Source organism: Chenopodium quinoa, unplaced genomic scaffold (assembly GCF_001683475.1).
Source record: "Chenopodium quinoa cultivar QQ74 unplaced genomic scaffold, ASM168347v1, whole genome shotgun sequence".
NCBI classification, from domain to species: Eukaryota; Viridiplantae; Streptophyta; class Magnoliopsida; order Caryophyllales; family Amaranthaceae; genus Chenopodium; species Chenopodium quinoa.
Window position 1 is genome coordinate 2,042,947 of NW_018742204.1, and position 16,702 is coordinate 2,059,648.

The window sequence follows — 16,702 nt, forward strand, 5'->3', positions numbered from 1 at the left end:
AGAGGGGTGCGCCCGGGTATAACAAACCCACATCGCCGCGCCCGCGGCAAATCTCCCGCGCCCGCGGAGAGACCGCGGGGCAACCGCGGGGAGCTCCTGGAAATTTTGGGATTTTTATACCTGACGGGGGTCGCGCCCTCTCTAAATTTTCCGTGCCCTCTCTAAGTAAAAGAGTTATAGAATAGCATGAAATTCATCCTAAAAAGAATCAAATGAGTGCCATAAATGACACTCACCACATGTCTCCCCTCACCTCTCCTTTTCATAGAATGGAAAATCTCAAAAGCAATCATGGCATTATTAGTAATCAAGCAGCCGAAACAAAATCACTTTGATTTACGGAAATAATATCATCAAGAAAAAATTTCAACTTATTCGCCATGGTTTTTGATATTATTTAGTAAATCACATTGCAACAACTTATTGGTCTAAACTCAGTCATGAACTTAGGATCATTGCATTTGGGGGTTAATACAATACATGTCCTATTTATTTCTGTCAAATCAACCAAGCCATTCCACCAATTTTTAACAAGAGTAACAATATCAAGGCCAAGAATATGCCAAAATTTCTGAAAAAATAGAGCATGCATACCATCCGTCCCTGGAGCCTTATTCAGGTGCATTTGGAAAATAGCGTTTTTTATCTCCACACTCGGTTTTTCATCTAGTACCTTGTTCATATCAGCCGAAACAAGGTGCTCCACACCATCAAGGGCTGCCTCAATGTTAGATGGGTTACTTGTCGCAAAAAGGGAGGAAAAATACTCCTCCATAATGGACTTGATTCGATTGTCACCAACCTCCCAATCTCCACTTGCATTAAATAACCCATTAATGCAATTCTTTTTGCTTCTTTGACTCGCCTTTTGGCGAAAGTAAGCCGTATTTTTATCTCCATCTCGCATCTCATTAGCTTGGGATCTAGCATACCAATACGACTCCTCCATCTTACGCAACTCATTAATTTCCCCCGCAATTTGTTCACATCTCACTAACATAGAGGCATGTGATTGTTGAATACAGGCGTCACACTTATAACAAAAACTTTTCTAACGATGAATTTTTACCAAGTGTTGTTGATGATGTGCATCAAGGACATGAAGAGAATTTCGAGTCACATCTTGAAAGAGATTCAACAATCTGAGATAGACAAATGCATCACCAGCTAAAGGTTGATTTAGTGGAGCATATTTGGTCATGTTTTGGTAGCTATAACTTGAATTGATCTTAATTTGTTAAGTTTGATATATATATATATATATATATATATATATATATATATATATATATATATTAAAAGGAATGTTGTTTGGTTAATTAGTTTTATTTAGTGTATTGTCAAATGTTGATTACAAAACATGCAAATAAATTTAGAGAGAAAGGTTATCAATACTCTTGATGAAAGCATTTAATACTTCGTATAAGCTCAAATAATCAAATCGCAAGCAAGTCATTTCATAGTACAAGTACAATACAACTTATATGAAGTTATATTATTGGAGTAAATTTTAGGAAAAATTGTCAAAATGAATACAAACTTTGAGCGATCCGCTAAAAACAAGTCAATCTATTAATTATTTCTAAATAATACAAACTTTGAGGGATATTCGCTTTAAACAAGTTATTTTACCTACAACTTATTTAGCCGGTCAATTTTTTTTTTTTTTTATCTTATAAAGTTGTTTAATAATTTTTAAAAAATAATACAATATCACGTGTTCCATATAACCTGTTCATGAGGTAACTAATCGGTTTTTACTTGTTTAAATCAAATACCCTTCAAAGTTTGTATTATTAAAAAATAATTAAAAGTTTGACTTGTTTATGATGGATTCTCAAAGTTTGTATTATTTTTGACAATTTTTCCTAAATTTTAATATTGATAGCTAGGGGTGAGCAAACAGGGTCGGTACCTGGTCAAATTTTTAGGAACCGGACCCGAAATTGGTTGGTACCGGGTCCTAAAATTTGGAATTGGAATTGGAACCACTTCAACCAGGTCCCAAACTTTAGGAATTGGAATTGGAATCACCGGGTACCAGGTCCGATTCCGGGTACCCACTTATATACATAATTATTAAATTTTGATACAAATTTAATACTTATTTTGATCCATTTTCATTTTTAGCGTTTAATACTTATATTTATATATGCATGAAGCTATTTATTTAGGTTAGATATTAATAATATATATTTTTTTGTTTTACTAACTAGATACATTTAACATATTTTCTTAAGAAAAAAGTATATTTAGTTTAATATATACTGGGTAATCAGGTACCCAACCGGTTCCGGGTCCAAAAAATTGGGTATTGGAATTGGAACCGGTTGCAACCAATTCCTAATTTTATTACCCGGAATTGGAACAACCGGGTCCAATTCTAGATCCGGACCCGCCAAGGCCTAACCGGTTCCAGTTCCAATTTCGGGTACCCGAAATTTTTGCTCACCCCTATTGATAGCGGGCACAACTTATGAGAGTATATTATTGGAATTTTATTTTGGTAAAAGTAAGTAAATTAGCAATGAAATTTTCAACTCATATAGTGTAGTAAATAAACTATTACATTGTAGCTTAAATAGGTTGTAACTTTAAAAGTTGACGTGGCAAAGCAAGATACAAGCCTTTGTAGCTTATCATTGGAGATGCTCTTAGTTGAGTCCTCAAGACCTCAACTTAGGCCTTGTTTAGTTCAACTTATTTTTACTTATTTTAGATCAGAAAAAATAAATTTAGATCTTCATATCATATCACCATTTTATGTGCGGTTTTTTATCGCTGAATATCTTTAATTACGTAATGAAAAAATATAAAAATTACGTATTAATAAAATACACATTAATACAAATCTAACAAGACCCGACTTGATATATTTCTTCTTTAGAGATTATCATATACATAAGGTTAAAGTTTGGTGAAATTAGACAATCAGATCAGAGCATATCAGATCAGATAAGCAAAAATAAGGTGATTTAAATAAGCCCTTATTAGAGATTAAGAAATCATCGTAATTGTAATGTTGTCTTGACGATTAGGCTAATTGTTTATTAGTTTTGTAAATTGCAAGTAAGTCCAAAATTTACACCGTTGTCTGTTGGAGTAGAGCTAATCATATATAGCCTGCGTAACACCCCCGATTTACTAACTGAAAATAAATAAGAATTAAAGAAAAAATAAACAACCATTGAATAAAATTGCGGAAGCATACACCTAAATCGGAGGTATCACCGCCACACTCGACAACCTGTCAAGTGTTAAGGCTTACACAATCCCAATAATTACAACCCGAGAATCTCTAAGTGAGCTATTTATACAACTTTATAAATTTAAAACTTGTTATAACAAAGTAATCGAAACACTTGAGCTCCTTTAGCTACGACCACTTGATCAACCTGTTTAGACAAACTTGACTGCTCACCATTAAGGACAATTTCCAAAATAGATCGTCGCAGGGCAACCATAAGAAAAAGATATGGCCACAAACACAAGTAACAAAACAAAACAACACACACGTCAGCAAAAGCTGAGTAATCACCACATATCAGAATACAAAGAATAATATAATAATTAATATTATTAGCTCACTTAAACAATGTAGTTTAGGACTACATTACACATTGTACTCTGAAAAAAAAAAAAAAAACTTTATCAACTCAACCTCGAATAATAATACGAACCTTTACTCAACTCATAACCAATAGTGTGCCATGCTCTTTGTTCTATACCTAGCCTTGGACATGGGTAATTCGAATAACAAACCAACAAGTATAAAAACTTGAATATTCCCAATAATTAGAAAACACCTTGAACCAGACCACATACGGGCCAATTCCCACTATATGGAACCATAGAAAAACAAATAATAAAGATTGTACCTCATTTTTAACTCATGATCATTATCTCATTACCAACATGCCAAGGACTAAGGTCTATAACGCCGAGTCTCGAACCAATAACAAAATAAATAATTCCTCGACCTTTTGATCTCATACATTGATCAAATAATAATTTAAAATCTAATAATAATAACTCAACAATGGCACAAGTTCCCAAATAATACAACAAGATCAACTCACTTCATAAATATCTCAACTCTTAGGGCAATTAAACTAATACCCAAATATAATCAAATCTCAACCCAAAAAAATAATACTCCGCATCAACAACTCTAAAACCTTGATAAAACAATACTCCCTATAGAAACAACATTAAAACCCTAGAAATAATTGTACAATCAATATATGCAACAAAAATAATATGATATTCAAATCATACAATATCATTATAATTAATCATATATACACGAAGTACTATTAATAAATCATATCACACATAATAATAATACGAATTATAATACAAACATCTCTAAAATTTAGTGTGATTACATAAAATAAATAATACAATCAAATTATAAACAAACGATCTAATTAAGGGTTCATAGTGTGATTACCTTCCGAAAAATAAAACTCCAAGATTTATCAATAATGAAACTAAGGTCACGCATGAATAACAATACTATCTGCACACACACACATGGCTTTTTCAACTTGCTAATGCACTTGCATATATATTGAAATCATCAAGTCAAAAGTCATCAATTGATCCCCATGAATTGAGGTGCTAAGCGTGAAACAAAGAGGCAAGGTTAGTGGAAGCGATTTGCAAGGATAAAAGTTTAAATAAGAGTCACAGCTGCACTGACTATTCATAAAACTTTTAAGATTTAAAATAGTTATTAATATAGATCAAATAAGAGTCCTACTTAAATTAACATAGGGTTTTAAACCTTTCCAAACTCTAAAATAAAAATATGAGATTTGAAAAGTTATTTAATAAATAAAAATAAACTATTTTTTTTATAAAATATATTATATAAAATTATAAAATATTCGGGTATTACAGCCTGGCCCGAAAAGCCCGTATAGCCCGGTGATTTTGGACACGAACTTTTTGTCCCAAAGTTCGACCCAGCCCGAGAAATGGGAAGAAAGTTTAGGCCATGGCCCGTCCCGAACCTGACCGCCCCCACCCAATAATCACCTCTACGTTGGAGTTGCTCAAATGATGTTCATGAAGTCATCATGATTCGGTAATAATTCCTCTCCCCCGCCTGAAGCCTCAACCAACTTTATTGTTGAAGCTTGATCGTTCCCTCATTCATATCCAAGGTTACTCTCTTTCTCCTCTTTTTTCCATTTTTTAATTCTTTGATCTTTTCCGAAAACACCTTTTCAGTCTCCAAATTAAATTCAAAACTAGTTCAATCCCTCAAAAATACCCCAAAAAATTAGGGTTCTATTTCTATTACTTGATCAAATTTTCTAGGTTTTGCTTTGTAAAATTCCCTATTTATCTATCTCAATTCAAGCTATTTTATCAATTTATAGATGTTGTGTTGTATTCTGAATTACATGATTCTATGAATTTCCAGGTTTTTGCAGTAATTGTGTGGTGACGGAAGAATTCTGAGAGGATGTGGGCAGCTTCATGTCTAGCGTCATGCTGCGCAGCTTGCGCTTGTGATGCTTGTCGTACAGTGGTCTCCGGTATCAGCCGCCGTTCAGCTCGTATTGCTTACTGCACTGTCTTTGCGTTGTCCTTGATTGTTGCCTATATTCTTCGTGAGGTTGCGGCTCCTCTTATGGAGAAGATGCCTTGTAAGCTATAGATTTCGTCTTTTTTACGGGTCTTTCTTTATTTAGCTTTTTGGATTTTGTTGCGAATTTGTCAAATAGTGTTGGTAGTTTGTTAGTTTAGTAGAGGGTATTCACGATATAGAAGATCATTTTAGTAATTTAGAGTTATTTGATGAAGCTAAACATAGAATATTATATATGTTTGGGGTTTGATGGATTGCTGAAGGATTTTTATAGATTTGATGATCTTCTAGCTTCCAGCAGCCCGATGCATACCTTTCCGAAAAGTGTGTGTAGGCGTGCTTCTAATACTAACCCTCTATGAAGTTAGAGTTAATGCACCACGTGTTTCTTCTTATTGTACGAATTAGAGTTGGGAAGGAGTCGAAGGACTGAGTTGAAATGGTAAACTGACTAATCTTTTCTTTTTTGATCAAATTTTCCATTTAAGGTACAAATTTGAGAAAGAACCCTATCTGAACCTTATTGCATGATATGGCTTAATTTGAACCCATGATGGAAGCCCCAACCATGCATAAATGATGAATCCTAATTTGCAAATATTATACTAAGGCAGTATTAGTAGGGGCTATGTTTGTTTTGATAAAATACATTTTCTTGGAAAATGTCCATTTCTCCATTTTCTTTTAATACTTTTGTTAAAGGGTGGAAAACTGTTTTTTGAAGTAGGAAAATAAAATTATTTTGTAAAGACGATATATCACATCTCTACTCCCCACTTCCTATTTTCTCTTCTGTTCTTCCCCTCCCTTTTACTTCTATATTCAAACAAACAAAGGAAAACCCTTTCCACAATTATGTTTTGCATTGAAAAATGTGTTCTTTAGAAAATTATAAATTGATTTTCCATGAAAAATAATTTTCCATCAAAACAAATGGAGTCTTAGTCAAAATCTGATGTTTTCCCCTTCATTTTATTCCAGTCAGATATTATTAGCAGACATGACTGGCGAGAGTTCTTGGATTCTTATTTCCCATAGCAAAGATTCTAATTAGCGATATTTTGTTAAAAAAAAAAGAGGTAGTCCAGTACTCTTATCCAGACAGAGATTGTTGGCAAGAGCTCCCTAGTGATCCCTGTCTCCCATAGTCTGCTGGTAGATGTCATCATGTCAGTGTGTCACTGGTCTTCGCTTTTCATATTCCCAATCTCTCCTTTTCCTCCTCCCCAATTCTTTGTTTCTCTTCCTTGTGTTTCTTTCTCAAGTTGCTTGAGATTGTTGATTTTACTGTAAAGTCAATCCAATTGATCTCTTGCGCTCTCTTTTTCGTTGATTGCTGGACTATTGCATGACTGAGGCCTTTAAGGTTCAGGTCTTAGGGTAATTTTGGACATCTGGCATGTTTTTTTAGGGATGTAAGATCAACCAATTGTTATGCCTTTTGTCATCTTGAGGTTGTCAGACTTGGTTACTACATTAGCTGTGTCAGACTTACTTTTTTTTTTTCTTTTTCTTTTTCTTTTTTTTATTTTTTTTTATGGTGGTTGGGGGGGGGGGGAGAGAGCATGGAAGAGGAAGATATAATAATAAAAAAATAAAGTAAGTTAGTGGTACTGGACAAATAAATCATCTTTTAAATGCAAGCACTAATCTTGTTGCTATCTGTTTGGAGTCGTGTGAGACTCTGAGGTGACCTTTAGTAAATTAATACAGAAAAAAGATACCAGACAAATAGACTATGAACCAGATTTGGTAGATTTTTCTACTCTTAGCCCTGCTAATTTTTGTATTCTCTGACTAGAATCCTGGTATCTTAAACCTAGAATTGGATACTTGACACTTAGTGGCTTCCTCCAAATGTTTAATGCTCCTTTATTGCTCCCTTATGCTTGTTTCTTGAAGTATTCAGGCCACAATTTGTTGTTTTATACATCCCTGTTGCTCCTCTCCTTTAGTCATATGTCAGGCACCTTTGTCCAGAAAAATTCTGTTAGGTTTCATTTTTCTATCCCTAGTCACTCAGTCACTCTCTACCTTATCTCCTAGTCGCATAGGATTAGCTACATTAGTTCAATGTCATTCACATATGCTTAATATCTTTGTGATTGAAAAAAAAACCCCATGAGTGAACCCTCAAATTAAATAATTCATTGCTGGGCTTTTTTGGTTTGTTAAGCATGTCTTAGGTAAAGTTGCCAACACATTAGGCTCAGTCACACCTAGCCACAAGCGCACTAAAAGCATGCCAAAAGGCACATTAGATATATTTCATTTTACACAATCTTTTAAAATTATGTCTCACTTCAACAAGGCCTACTTTACGCTTTCCCTTAGAAGTTAGAATGATAGAACCTAGACTTTGGGACCCTTATTGCTTTGTTGTGCCTTAAAGACACTAACTTACCTTAACCTGGCTCAAATGTCCGACACTTGGAACCCCTATCGCCTTAAGCTTTCGGGACTCTTTGCTGTAATCATGTAGTGTGCCATAAGCGTTTATAAACACTGTGGTATCTCAACCCAATGAATTTAAATCTTTATCCAGCTTCTCTTATATTCTACTATTTAATTATTCATTCTTCTGTTGCTTCTAGGGGTGAGCAAACCGGGTATCCGGTCAAAATTTTAGGACCCGGACCCGGAATTGGTTGGAACCGGGTCCTAAAATTTGGAACCGGAATTGGAATTGGTTCAACCGGGTCCTAAAATTTAGGACTTGGAATTGGAACCACCGGGTACCGGTTCCGGGTACCCACTTATGTAAATAATTATTAAAATATAATATAAATTGTTATACTTATTTAAGTTTATTTTCATTTTTAGGGTTTAACACTTGTATTTATATGTGCGTTAAGATATTTTATTTATGTTAGGTATTAATTTTTTTTTATTTTACTAACTAGATACATTTAACATAATTTTATTTTAAAAAAACTTATTAGTGTAGCATATGTTAGTTAATGGGGTACCCAACCGGTTCCGGGTCAAAAAAATCAAGAATTGGAATTGGAACCGATTGCAACCGGTTCCTTAATTTATTACCCGGAATTGGAACCATCGGGTCCAATTCCAGCTCCAGACCCACCGGTTCATAACCGGTTCCAATTCCAATTCCGGGTACCCAGAATTTTTGCTCACCCCTAGTTGCTTCTTTATGATTTTTTTTTTTTTTCCTTTCTAAATTGTAAGTATGTTTAAATCTGAATCCTATGGTGAAATGGTTTCAACAGTACTCCTATTATTTACCAGTCATGCAAGCAAGAATATATTTGCATATATTCTATAAGTTGTTAAATGTGATAAAAGCTTTATAAAGGCTAAAAGAATATGGGAAATCTTTGTTGCAATTTCTCAATGTCAATGAATTGGGGTTTAATTTGAATTTCTTGATTTTGACCTCTTTTAGTTAATTCAGGTCTGAATCCTATGGCTCAGAAATGCTCCCAGGATCCAAGGACTGAGCGTGTCCATTTCTGAAACATCTTGAGAAAGCACTCAAAATGTTTATAGAAAGCATGGATATAATTAAATAGGATTTGGCTGTGGTGATTGAACACTTGGAGAGTTGGAGTTTAATTATCTTAATGTGTCCGTGTCATGCTCTCATTTTAGCTGCAGCAGTCTTGTGGTTCCTACAGGCATTGTATTTATACATAAACTTGGAAAGTGACGTCTCCATTGTTTCTGCAGGGATCAATTATTTTCACCAAACACCTGACAAGGAATGGTTTCAAACAGATGCTGTGCTGCGAGTCAGTCTGGGAAATTTTCTATTTTTCACCATTTTAGCTGTTCTAATGATTGGTGTGAAGAACCAAAAGGATCCTCGTGATAGCTTGCATCATGGTGGATGGATGATGAAAATAATATGTTGGTGTCTGCTTGTACTCTTGATGTTTTTTCTTCCCAATGAAATCATCAGTCTCTATGGTATGAGCTTATATATTTTTCTTTGATTTCCCCTATCAACTGCTTTTTTTTTTTTTTTTCCTCATAGTTTTCCCCTCCCCCTCCCTTTCTTGTTTAAGCTCTTCAGCTTTTGTTTTTGTTTCCCCTTCCCAACCTCTCCTCCCCCCCCCCCACCCCCCGAAAAAAAAGGAAAGAAAATGCCCTCTTTGTTTTGATGAAGTGTTGTTATTTACAATTTTCTAAATAGGATTTGAAAATTGGTGCCACACCTACAAAGTGTTAATTTGAGGAATGCTTCTTGGGTTTAGATAGAGCATCTGTCTGTCCTTTCATAAGCTTTTCATCTTTTTATGAATATAGTATATTCAGTTATAATTTATTTAGTGTTTCACTGATGTAGTATTATTTTATTGATTTCTATGTGATGGTTTGGCACCGTGTAGAATGTGTGATGTGTCAGATTGAGTGACATGTTCTGATTTTGTAGTGTCTAGTATGGGAGTCCAAATCTTCTGCCCCATAAGATTTCCCTACAACTTGTGCCACTCTCCCATTGAATCACTCATCATTTGTTTTAATTTAATAAATAATTTTCTCAAGAAAAAAGTTATTTTCATCCTTCTTTCTTGCGTTTCCCTGCCATGAAATCCAGCAAACTATAGCTACTCTAATTGGCAAGTCAAGCATTTGTGCTGCATACCCAACGTCCCAACCTCACCTCCATTGTTGGTAATTTGCATTAGCTTTACTCTCCACTGGAAGTCTCCAAAAGCATCACCAAAATCTATATGATTGCTGGCGTGCTGGTTATCAGTCAATTGGAAACACTTGAAAACCTACCCTATTTTCCTAAAAGAATCTAATTTCTACCACTAGGTTGCACAAAAACGGATACGGGTACAAAAACGGGTACGGATACGGCAAAATCAAAATTTCCAAAAACGGATACGGCATGGATACACCAAAAAAAATCAGCAAAATTAAAATCCATAAAAAGTTTTTTTTTTTAAATAATCAAAAAATTCACAACATAACAACATTAATGACTAAAATCACAAGAGGAAAAAAAAAAGTAAAAACTTACTGTTAGTACTAGTAGGAATCGAAATATGAAGAAAAATTGCTTTGTGTCGCAGATGTTGAACGATCAAAAACCCATATGATCACACCTATGATTGAAAAGAAAAAAATTAACCCTTAAATGAATGTAGGATAAAAATTCAAATAAATCAAAACAAAAGAAACAGAGAGCGAGAGAAAGAAGGAGAGGACTTCGCAGCTGGTGGTCTCCTGGTCGGAGATGGTGGTCACTTGGTCAGAGATGGTGGTCGGGCAACGAATAGGCCTACAACAGCAGGTCGCCGATCTACTCCATTGTTTGTGTATTTTAAGATTTAGGGTATCCTAATCGCAAAGGTAAGTAATTAAAGAGGTTTTTTTTTAGGGTTGGGCTTAAATTTGTACTAGGGGACGTCCAAAAAGTACCAATGCCGTCCCCGAAACGTCCCCAGGTCACCTGAAAGCCGTACCCAAAAAGGCTTCCCATACCACCTTTCAAGGGTACGGCATGGGGACGTATCCTAGGCGTACCCATCCCCGGTTCTGTTCTTGAAATATCCAAATGAATGTAATAGACCGACTTTAGGGGGTAATTAAGTAAAAGACAAATTTAATTAAGAAGAAGAGAAGGAAAGAAAGCAATCAGCTTTTAGTATGTTTTATTATGGTTTTTCCATTTTCGTTAAGTAGTCACATGTAAGCTTTAAGGTCAACCTTGACCATTAGTATAAGTAAGTTAGTATGGGTAACATAGAAGGTAGGCAGAAATTGAGTGAACCTCTTGAGAGACTTGTAGCCTCAAGCTACTAGAGAGATTTGTAGCCTAAAGCTACTGAGAGATTCATAACCTCAAGTTATGACTATCCTTATGTAATCCAACCTTTAATCAATCAAATGTTCAAGCTTTTAGCCTTAATTAAATACTAATTATGCTTAACTAAATCAGTAGAATTCAGTCTATAACAATGAAATGGGATCTAATGTACTTGTATCAATGTTATTGTTAACTGATATCAAGATGGTAAATTTGGAATTATAATTAATTGTGACCCTTTCGTTGATTAAATCAACTTTACACATTTGAGATGTGATCTTGTTATAGAACTTTGTGCCCTTGTAGATGGTCCTGTAGTAGTCTTATATCAGCAAATCACTAAATTCAATATAAGTTCATGCAAGGTTATTGGTTTGTTTTGTTAGGTCTTTAGTTGAATTCAATATAAGCTCACAATCTTATTTTTGCTATGACTAGCAAAATTATATTGTCAACATTAGAGGCCCAGTTGGTTTAGGGGAATATTAAAAGGGAAACAGGCTAGATTTATACTAGTGAAGGAAATCCTTCACTAATTTGTAGCCATTGTATTAACCCCTCTCAACCTCCACCAAACTTCTTCTTCACTGTTTCCATTACCCATCCTGCCTCCTCCATTCTCTCTCTCTGGACGCCTTAACCCTACTACCACTCTTTAAACCAAGTTGAACTCTCTTTCTGCAAATGCACTCTTCCTCTACGTATGCGATTTTCAGCTATGGATGGGCCATTTCATACCACGGCTTGATGATATCAAGTTGGCTCATTCTTTGGCTGATGTATTTTGGGTGATGTCAATTTCATAAAATATCTTTATTTTTCCAGCGAGCTTCTCTATGACTCTATCTCTCTTGTTGTGGCAATGTTTTTTATGGTGGTGGTTGGTGTGTCTAGGTGTAGAGGTTGTGGTAGTGGTTACCTAGAGGAGAGATGATTGCAATTAAGGTACTTTTGTGAAAAAGCAATTGGTAGCAGACATGTGAGATGTGGCTGCGGAATGAAAGTGGTGGTGGGTATGGCTGTGTTGTTGACTTTGGGCTTATGCATTTACTGCAAGCAATGTGATCTGCAATTTTGGAAAGGGTAGGCTTACAAAATTAAGCGATTGTGATTAGGTCCTCTAGGCAGTTTGATTTAGATTAAAAATGTGCATAGACATCAAGAGGGGAGGTGTACTCGAACCTAAAGTGATTGCTAGACTTGTATTAATGATTTTATTTTACTGTCCTAATTATGATGCCTTGGAATATAGCATTTTCTGTCTAAGTATCAATGTTGTCATGAACTTTAGGTAAATGTCCTTAGAGTTGGTTGTTTATCGTTGTTAGTTTTTGTTCATTATTCAGATTTTTAAAGGTTATTTTGGGATTTTGTAAGGGTAATGCAACTTGAAACTTGCTGCATCCATTTTTTGATCTATTTGTCAAGAGCATTAACCATTGATGTTGACAATCGTGTATATTGATGCTAGCTTTGTCTGTCTTTTCATTTTTTATGGTTAAAATTTTTGTAGTTAATCTATGTTCATGTAAATGTGTTCTGTTATTGCAGAGGCAACTTCGAAATTTGGGGCAGGATTATTTCTTTTTGTTCAAGTTGTGTTGTTGCTAGATTTTGTTCATGGGTGGAATGACAAATGGGTTGGATACAATGAGCAATTCTGGTAGTGTGCCTTTACCCTTTTATTGCACATAGTTAAATTAATGAAAAGTGGCTTTTCTTGATAAATTTTGTAACTTACGTTTTTCCTGACTTGTATGTTGTGAATCTCCATGAAATCTTAGGTACACTGCTCTGTTTGTTGTTTCACTCATTTGTTACTTGGCAACCTTTTCCTTCTCGGCTGTACTTTTCCATTGGTTTACTCCATCTGGACAAGATTGTGGGCTGAACACCTTTTTCATCGTGACAACCCTTATGTTTGCCTTCATTTTTGCAATAGTAGCTCTACACCCAGCGGTGAGTTACTCTTATACCAAATTTTCTGTTTACTGATAAATTTTGTCCTTCACTCATTCATTAAATCAGTAGTTGCATAATATGTTACACTTTTAAGTAAATTTAGTATCATACTTGGATATCCTACATCAAGACTAAAGCAGTCTAGATATTTCTTTCTCGTGTTGTACTTCGAAGCTAAAGTATAAAGAGTAGACTTTTTAGCAGGTCTTAAGAAAATTATTTATTGTGTCTTTACTTCTATCTTCTCCTTTTTGTGGATTTTGTTTGGTTTGGTGTTTTGGGTTCTTTTGTCAAATTATTATGTACATTGACTTGTTTTTGAATATGCCCTTCGTCCAAGATTAGCTTTTAAGCTTTTGTTTTACAGAGAGACTTAATTAATATTTTAATATGAAGTATATCTTTCTTTTCATAACCAAAAATTAGAGCTGGACACTCACATTCAATAGAAATATACCTCATTATCTTCTATCACATATTCACATCTACTATTTCAATAAACTAATACTTTAATCATACTTTTCCTATAAATTAATGGTTTATAAACACTAAAAATATGTGTCATGATAAGCGTCTTTTTTTTTTTTTGGGGGGGGGGGGGGGGGTGGGGGGGTGAAGGGGATTTTGGGATGGTGGAGTGATTAATATGTAAAAGATAATTATGTGCAATTGTACCAAATTCTTTCACTAAACTTTTAGCTTATAAAAATGCTTTATAGATTTTCAAAGATTACATTTCTATGCTGTCAACTTTATGGATTAGATCAAATTTGCAATATGAAACTTGTTGCAGGTCAATGGTAGCATTTTGCCAGCGTCTGTTATATCACTATATTGCATGTATCTCTGTTATAATGGACTTGCCAGTGAGCCTCGGGATTATCAGTGCAATGGTCTTCACAAGCATTCTCAAGCTGTTTCAACAACTTCTCTTACCACTGGGCTGCTTACTACTGTGCTATCAGTTGTCTACTCTGCCGTTCGTGCTGGTTCTTCAACAACTCTTCTTTCCCCTCCTAGCTCACCTCGTGCTGGTAAACTTATGTGCTGTTTTGGTTTGGCATTTATAGATTTATAGCATATTATCTTGGTTATGTAGTTTATATCACATTTATTGTTGGTTGTTTGAGAGTTTATGTTGACAAAGGTAAATGTGAGACTTATTTCCAAAATATTTTGTTAACATGGGAATACTTGTACATATCTTTTACTCTATTAACTAGGGTTATCTTTTTGATTTTTGCTTTGGATTTAGTCATAATCAAAGCCAATGCGGTTTTGATGTATCCAATCCGTTCTGAATTTTCCACCAAATCTAATCTAATCTGTTCCAATCCAAAGTATAATTTTGTTTGGATCCAAATGCTACTTTGCCAAACAATGTTTTCTGAAAATCCAAAAATTCGATCTATATTTGTTCTGCTCTTTTGGATATTCGACCAAAAATTCTATTTTGGTTTGGATACTTGATCAGAATTTTCAAATATTGGATACCCTCGTGGATATCATTGAAGTTATCTAATGTTTGGATCAATTATGAAAGCGCTTAGCTCTTCAACTTACCAAGATCCCTCTAATGAAAGCATTTACCCAAGCACACAGCTCAAAACTCGTGTTTATTTTATACTTGTATTATTCCTTTTCTTCTTCTACTCCCCCTACTCTGTCCTCTGATGAGACTGATACTCAAAATCCAAGATTTATTAACCTTCTCCTGGTCTCCTCTCCTGTAATTGACCTCTGTCATTAGTCCACAATAAAATCACTACAACAACAAAGGCCCATTATGAATTTCAGATTTGAATATATTTTATTTGAAATGTAATAATGATTGTATATCCGATCAGCGCTTGGCCCTACTTTTTTTTAGTTCTAATGTCTTGTGATCCATATATTTAAAATTTGTGATAGAAATTACTATTGGCCTAATATTCTCCCACAATCCTGATATATGCCATGAAAACCTGGTTTTATAGAGGGGGGGGGGGTGATTTCTCTCTCTCCGTAATAGCTAAGAAATATTTTGAAATCCTGTTTTTTTGTATGTTGGTTTTGGGTTTGGAAAAATGAATTATTAGCAACTGATGATTATTTGGATTTTTTTGTTGGCATACGAGTGATGTGACTTGGGTAGTTGGGTATAATGAACACTTGTTTGAGAGAAGGCTTTTCACCATGTGACTTAAAAAGTAGAGATCATGTGAGGATTTATGTTGGCCAGCCCCAGAAATTATTCGGGGAGTAAGGCTTTGTTGTTGCTGCTGCTACTGCTGCTACTGCTGCTGTAGTCTTTGCTCAACTTTAAGATTGCTGTTCTAATTCCAAATTCCAATGGAGCTAGAGATTTACAATTGTTTGGTTTTGCATACAACTGACTAAATTAGACTGGCTTGTTAAGTTATTGCACTAATTATTTAGTTAATCTAATGGGCTTAGTACTACATAAACTCTTGATATGTTTGCTTGTGATCTTTCGCTACTGGATATTTGTGCTTTAGCATTTTATTTATTTTGGTTTTGTTAAGCTCACATGCAAATATATGACTTGTTCTAGGGATTATAGTATATCAATTTTATTTTCTTTTATTGGTGTTTTGGTTTTTGTGAAGGTGGTGGAAGGCCCTTACTTCCTCTCGACAAAGCTGCTGACGAAGAAGAAAAAGAAAAGGCTAAGCCAGTCACTTACTCCTACACTTTCTTTCATATTATCTTCTCCCTCGCTAGCATGTATTCGGCCATGCTTCTGACTGGGTGGTCAGCGTCTGTTGGGGAAAGTGGTAAGCTGATAGATGTGGGGTGGTCATCTGTTTGGGTCCGCATAGTCACTGGATGGGCAACTGCAGCTTTGTACCTATGGTCCTTGGTTGCACCAGTTCTTTTCCCTGATCGAGAGTTCTAATTGGCAAACTTGTATGATGTTATCCGCGGAGTCATGTCTATAGATGTTATGCTGAAGTCCTATTGCTTTGTTACAGCTTTGTGAAGAATGTTAAATTTGGTTGATGCATGAGTATCACTATTGTTGAATGCTCTTGTAAATAAGAATGTAAAATTTGCAACTTGCTGACAAGATACTCTTGCTTGAATGTGAAATGACACTAGTTAAAGTTGACATTGCTTGAGCTCCATCAATTCGATTCAAAAACACAATCGAACTGGATTGAGTGAATCAAATCGAGCCAAAAACACAAGCAAGATGGAACCAACATAATATGAAATGATGCTAGCCTACATAGCGATTGTTCACTTAATCACTTAAATCATCTTTGGGAAAGGGCAGTCGTTGAACCCATTCTTTGGGGAATGGAAGGTTGTGAACACCCAACAAAATTGTTTAGATTTTTTATATTATACAT

At 34.9% G+C, this 16,702-nt stretch overlaps 1 protein-coding gene across 2 annotated transcripts; it reads left to right on the top strand.

Annotated features, from left to right (window-relative positions):
* Positions 1-5,044: 5,044 nt before the first annotated feature.
* On the top strand, positions 5,045-16,468 carry LOC110700949 (probable serine incorporator). 2 transcript variants are annotated; one of them, XM_021878544.1, is made up of 7 exons: positions 5,045-5,171; positions 5,435-5,660; positions 9,293-9,532; positions 12,936-13,047; positions 13,169-13,343; positions 14,140-14,380; positions 15,956-16,468. In XM_021878544.1, exons 2-7 carry the CDS (start codon positions 5,477-5,479, stop codon positions 16,243-16,245), a joined length of 1,242 nt encoding a protein of 413 aa, XP_021734236.1. In that variant the 5' UTR covers positions 5,045-5,171; positions 5,435-5,476; the 3' UTR covers positions 16,246-16,468. The 2 variants fall into 2 exon arrangements, with proteins under 2 accessions (XP_021734236.1, XP_021734310.1); XM_021878618.1 differs by lacking the exon at positions 5,045-5,171 and adding an exon at positions 5,182-5,328.
* The last annotated feature ends 234 nt before the right edge of the window (positions 16,469-16,702 follow it).

Bases quoted from the DNA above. Each gene is read 5' to 3' on its own strand.
- LOC110700949 (XM_021878544.1), top strand. From the start codon at position 5,477: ATGTGGGCAGCTTCATGTCTAGCGTCATGCTGCGCAGCTTGCGCTTGT. The intron at 5,661-9,292 runs GTAAGCTATAGA...TTGTTTCTGCAG, and splicing joins TCTTATGGAGAAGATGCCTT to GGATCAATTATTTTCACCAA. The intron at 13,344-14,139 runs GTGAGTTACTCT...AACTTGTTGCAG, and splicing joins TAGTAGCTCTACACCCAGCG to GTCAATGGTAGCATTTTGCC.